The 5,185-nt window shown below is 34.2% G+C and overlaps 1 protein-coding gene across 1 annotated transcript; it reads right to left on the minus strand.

Annotated features, from left to right (window-relative positions):
• Positions 1-1,330: 1,330 nt before the first annotated feature.
• On the minus strand, positions 1,331-4,370 carry LOC120071100 (rhamnogalacturonan I rhamnosyltransferase 1-like). The gene is made up of 8 exons (XM_039023156.2): positions 3,602-4,370; positions 3,452-3,519; positions 3,267-3,355; positions 3,002-3,167; positions 2,604-2,893; positions 2,308-2,512; positions 2,060-2,217; positions 1,331-1,927 (listed from the first exon to the last, which is right to left on the minus strand). Exons 1-8 carry the CDS (start codon positions 3,921-3,923, stop codon positions 1,681-1,683), a joined length of 1,545 nt encoding a protein of 514 aa, XP_038879084.1. The 5' UTR covers positions 3,924-4,370; the 3' UTR covers positions 1,331-1,680.
• Between the last annotated feature and the right edge of the window lie 815 nt (positions 4,371-5,185).

Here is a 5,185-nt window from a genome sequence, read left to right on the forward strand (position 1 = left end):
ATCTTTCTTTAGATTAGAGATTAAAATCATGTCACTTTTTTTTTTTTTTTGAACTCAAACCAAAAGAATAATAAAAAAGTCTAACAAGTTTTAGGTTCAACTTTTTAGTCTCTAGAAAGTTATGTGTTGATAAAAAGAGTATATACACATAAAAGAAACAGTAAAAACATTGGTTGAATGCATGTAAGAAGAAATGCACTTTCACCTATTCCACTATATCATTGTGATATGTGAACTGTTTTAGGTAAATAAGCATATATATCCACATAATCACACACTCTCTTCTTTGGAAGTGAGTGGTTGAGTGGTACAAAAGTAATGGTGTGGCCAAACTCAGCCCACAATAATTGCTACTATAGACACCAATTTTAATTTACACTTGCCTTGTGAAAAGTGCATCCTTGGATCACCCAACCAAAACTTTTTTTTTTTTCTTCCTCTCTTTCCTTTGAAAATCACCATTATATGCTCTCTCTTGGATCACTAAGCTCTTTGAAAATTGAATGCTTGGACTTTTTTTTGAAAGATGGGTTAAATGGGGAATTGAAGATGAAGTTTTATTGTGGGGTATTGAGTGCAAAGTGGGCAATGTTGACAATAATGTCATCCATTAAATACTCTTATATGGGTGATATGATGCCCAATGAGAATATAATACAAAGTCAACATATTTTATTCTCTATGCTTTGAAGTTGGAATTTTGGAATTTTGGTGAGTTATTCTCATCATGCCAAAACTATTGGATAGCTACCCACTTCATATCTCTTATATATCTTCCCACTTACCCCTAAAAAGGAAAATTTTAAAAGTTAAAAGTGAGTGTTTCAATTTCTTCTCTTTTAGTGCTTTCTATTAGTCTATTTGAAATTCTTGCCTCCTAATCTTGGCCTTACCACTTCCATTGGAAATGTAACATCATTTTTTAAGAAAATATTTCCTATGCTTCAAATTAGTTTAAATATACTTCAACTAATTTTTTGAGACAATTATTTATTCGTTCAATATTTCAAGGTTGAAAAACTTGTAAAATTTTAATATTCTAAGTAAATAAGTACAATGAACAACTGTGTTGTTATGACTTTCATCGTTATCTCGTTGGAAGTATTAGTCTCTTGGACTAGATTTTGTTTCTTAGTTAGTATTGGAGCTATTTTTTTTTCCTATACCTTTATATTATTTTTCATTTTTCTCAATGAAAACAGTAATGGAGATTGTGATTTTATCAAATAGAATGGAAAATTTGATCTAAACATTATGTTTGCAAGTTGAGGAGTTTGACATAAAAATGTCACAAATATGTCAAATAAATATTATGAAGGTAACAATGAAATATTAGTAATAATGATTTATTACTTTGTTTATGAAAAACAAAATAGATTTCTACATTGATATTTGGCCTCTACATTTCAATTGTCATCCCATCAAATTTGGAGTTGACACTGTTGAAGAATGTAAAAATTTTGGATGCTCCAATTATTTCCCTCTGTTACAACTTTTGCTAATCTAAAAGGTTGCATCAAGAGGAGAGGCTTTTATGTTCTTAATAACTCATTTATTCATAATTCAAGTCAATGAACCCAAAAGCCTCTCCTCTCCTTTCTAAAACTACATGGAGAGGATATCAATTCTCTCCAAACTTCTTCAGCAATTATACAAGTTGTAAAGTCTACTTTCATGATATCATGAGCTTCTCAATGGCTCTTCCCATGTTTCCAAACACTCGTGTGGATTCGAGTAGAAATAATCTTCTTCCTTAGGCCGATCTGGATCCATAACTCGTTTGTTTGAGCTCCCATTACGATCAGAGTGACCTTCCTTCATAGCTGAAGAAAACTCGTCCCACCCCAACGATCCGTTGCTATACTGATCTATTAAGCTAACCACCAACTTTCTATCTAGAAGAATGGTCTTTTTGAATCCCAAAAATCTGAAAGATCAAAAGAATATATTAGAACAAACATGAATCCTGAGATCATTCCACTCTAACTGGTTGTTCTTTGCCCTTCTAGTTACAAGAAATGCTTACAAACAAATTTACTAGATTGCAGTTGTTGCTTACCGACGATGTCCTTCAACAACTTTCGCCATGTTCCCATCATAAGTAGGAACATAAATGTCACTCTCCAACGACACGAGATAATCCAATGCAGCCATCTGCGACGAATGATTCTGAAAGAACCTCAAGTCCGACGATTTCAGCAGCGTCTCTTTTCTGACCTGTGTTTGCAGCAGATAGCATAAACTTTCAAGGGCCTATTCAATTCAAGCAGAATTTACACAATTCAACTTCTAGTTTCATCAACTGACCAGATTTGGGAAAGCAGCTGCCAGAGTTTCCATCCTTCTTTCTCCACCATATATTTCTCCAGAAGCAATGTATATTTGAACATTACGATTGATCCCGAGTGCACTTAGAACTAGCGAAGTTTCTTCGGGAGTCAATGGACACAAACCTTCCTTCCTTTTCAGTTCAGAATTAATAACTTTCTCCTTCCACCATGAATAAGCATATCTAAACAATGATAATCCAGAAGTCATTAAGAGAAGGTTATCTAGAGTACTCAAAAACAAATGTCCGTCTAAAGGAACAAAAAAGGCAATACCTCATTCTCGTGAGTTCGTCGACTTCATCATTGTTGCAACCGCGGGTGCAACCAGAGAAGGCTAGCATATCCATTTCGTATCTAAGATGAAGAACCAAGAAAGGGCCTTTATCTCTCAGCATTTGAACAACCTTTCTTCCCAGCTCCTCAATTGGAGAAGTAAATCTCAGGGTATTAAAATTTACCCGACACCGCAACTTCTGAACCTCAATCGGCAGTCCGTTATTAGCAAGTCGAGCATCAGTTTTATTCAAATGTACAACTTTATACTTTTGAACCAATGGAAGAATCTGCAGTCGCACAAGACCAAAAGATCGATCAGTCAAGTAAATGAAATTGAAAAACAGACGTCTAACAGAACAAGCTCCAAGATTCTCTCGTCATGAACATGAACTAACCTGATTAAGGTAATATGACATGTTTGACCAACTAATAGGTGACAGTGAGTAAATCATTCTCGACTCAAATCTTCGTTCAAGCCTTGGCGGAAGCTTTCTCAATATCCGAACCTGATCTCTCAATGACAATATGAAATGATCTACGTCGAAAATGTCTTCAAAGTCACTAACAAGATAAGAAAGAATCCACATTTAGAAGCTATAACAAATCAAACTAAAGGGTAAATTTGAAATAAGAGAAAGAGTGTAGTTTCCACAAACACACCTGGGGTCAGCCCAAAAGGAAGTTTTATCCAAATTTGGAACAATAAGAGTAAGATTCAAGTATCTAGCAATGGCAACCATGTCACAGATCTACAAACAATGGCAGAGTTCACGCAAACAATAAGAAAACAGAGAATTGACAGTTCTTAGTGTCTATGATTTGGTACAAGAAAGAAAGCAACTCACAGCTGCTCTCATTTGGTTGAGTCCTCCATTGCAAGAAACCATGAGATAGCCATTGCTTTTGTAAATCCCTGTGAAAAACAGACACCAAAATTTGGTAAGGAACTGATCACAAAATGAAAAAATGAGTAGACACTAGAGCTTGGAGCTTACTTTTTGGTGGAAGAAAAACTTTGTAAGGAAGAGAAGAAGAGGAAGATTGAAGAGCCAAAGGAGAATCCAAATGGCAACAACGAGAAGGCCAAGTAATGAAGAGCTTGGGCCGCCATAGTTCCCCTAAAGCCATAAGCTGAACAAAACAAGTCCACAAAAGCACTGTTGTAATTGCCCTCGTCATCCATAGCTTCACTCTCGACCTCGAAACAGTAATCGAGTTCTTCAACTTATCAACCTTCTCTTCATCAGAAAATCTAAACCCCATTTCCCAATCATGACTGTAATTACACTTCTGATCAGATTCCTTCATTTTGTACATTGAGAATTACAAACCCAAATAACCCCACTTCTCAAAACAGCTTGAAATTACAGATGGCAACTCTAAAAAGAAGACGACAATCAGTTGAATCCCTATTTTAAGTACAAAAAATTCTCTAGAAAATCGACTCCATCCCGAAATTGGGGAGGAACCCAGAAGTTAATCAACACAATCGACTGCATTGTTATGCTCTAAATCATAGTAAGTTCTCAAAAAGGACCAAAATTTTGGCTGAAAATGTCAGCAGAAGCTTTCAAGGCATGTAAAAGAGAATGAATGAGAGGTTAATTTAGCGAGAGTGGAAAATGTAAAGAGGATGTGGGAGAAGGGAGAGTAGAAATAGGGAGAATGTGAGATGAAAAGCCATAAATCAAGGCGGAGCCGTTGCTTTTGGAAGGGGTTTGAGAGAGAGAGCAGAGGTCGTGGTCATGGTTGAACTGAAGCTGTAAATATTGTCCACTTCGAATTGTTTTTTGTTGCCATGGACATTGACAAGTGACAACCCCCTTTTTTTTTTCTTTTTCTTTTTCTATCCTAATGTTTTTTTTTTCTTTTTCCTTTTTGGGAGTATATACTTTTTTTTTTTTTTTTTTTTACGATGGAATTCAAACGGTAGACCTCGTGGTTGTTTACGCGTTCGTATGTCAATTGAGTTATATTTTTTTTTTGTTCAAAGTATATACTAGGGATGTTCCTAGATTGAGTTGGGTTGGGTTGACCCAACCCAATTGTTTGGGTGGTAAATTTATTCAATCCAAATAATCTTTATTAAAAAATGAATCAAACCCAATCCAACCATGAAATATTTGGGTTTGGTTGGTTCGGATTAATCGGGTCATTTATTTAAAATTTTGTTCTAAAAAGAAACAAAACGTAAATATGTAAAAATCTAATTTAATTTTTTTCATATATTAAATTAAGATTAACAACTCAATTTCAATTTATATGGTGAAAATTTTTCTTTCTAGAGTACAAAGAAACTATTTTTAAGAGTTGTTGATGAATAAATTATTCAAAAAATATTGTAATTAAATAAAAATAAATCAATATATGTATAAATAATTGTGTTATAAGTAACAAAAAAAAATTTAAAAGTCAATAATAAATTCGAGTTGATTTGGATTATATTAAGTGAACCCATGAACCAATCCAATCCATAAAATTTTCATTTATTTGAACCTAACCCAATCTAAACTGCACGAGTTGGATTGGTTGATTTGTTTTTTTGGGTCATCAGATTTTTTGAACATCCCTAATATATA

The sequence above is a fragment of the Benincasa hispida genome, chromosome 1 (assembly GCF_027475165.1).
Source record: "Benincasa hispida cultivar pf3 chromosome 1, pf3_genome.v1.1, whole genome shotgun sequence".
Taxonomy (NCBI): Eukaryota; Viridiplantae; Streptophyta; class Magnoliopsida; order Cucurbitales; family Cucurbitaceae; genus Benincasa; species Benincasa hispida.

Coding starts and splice junctions, on each gene's coding strand:
- LOC120071100 (XM_039023156.2), bottom strand. CDS start 3,923: ATGTACAAAATGAAGGAATCTGATCAGAAGTGTAATTACAGTCATGAT. Junction 2,894..3,001: donor TGTCATATTACCTTAATCAG/GTTAGTTCATGT, acceptor GTGCGACTGCAG/ATTCTTCCATTGGTTCAAAA. Junction 2,513..2,603: donor GACGAACTCACGAGAATGAG/GTATTGCCTTTT, acceptor ATCATTGTTTAG/ATATGCTTATTCATGGTGGA.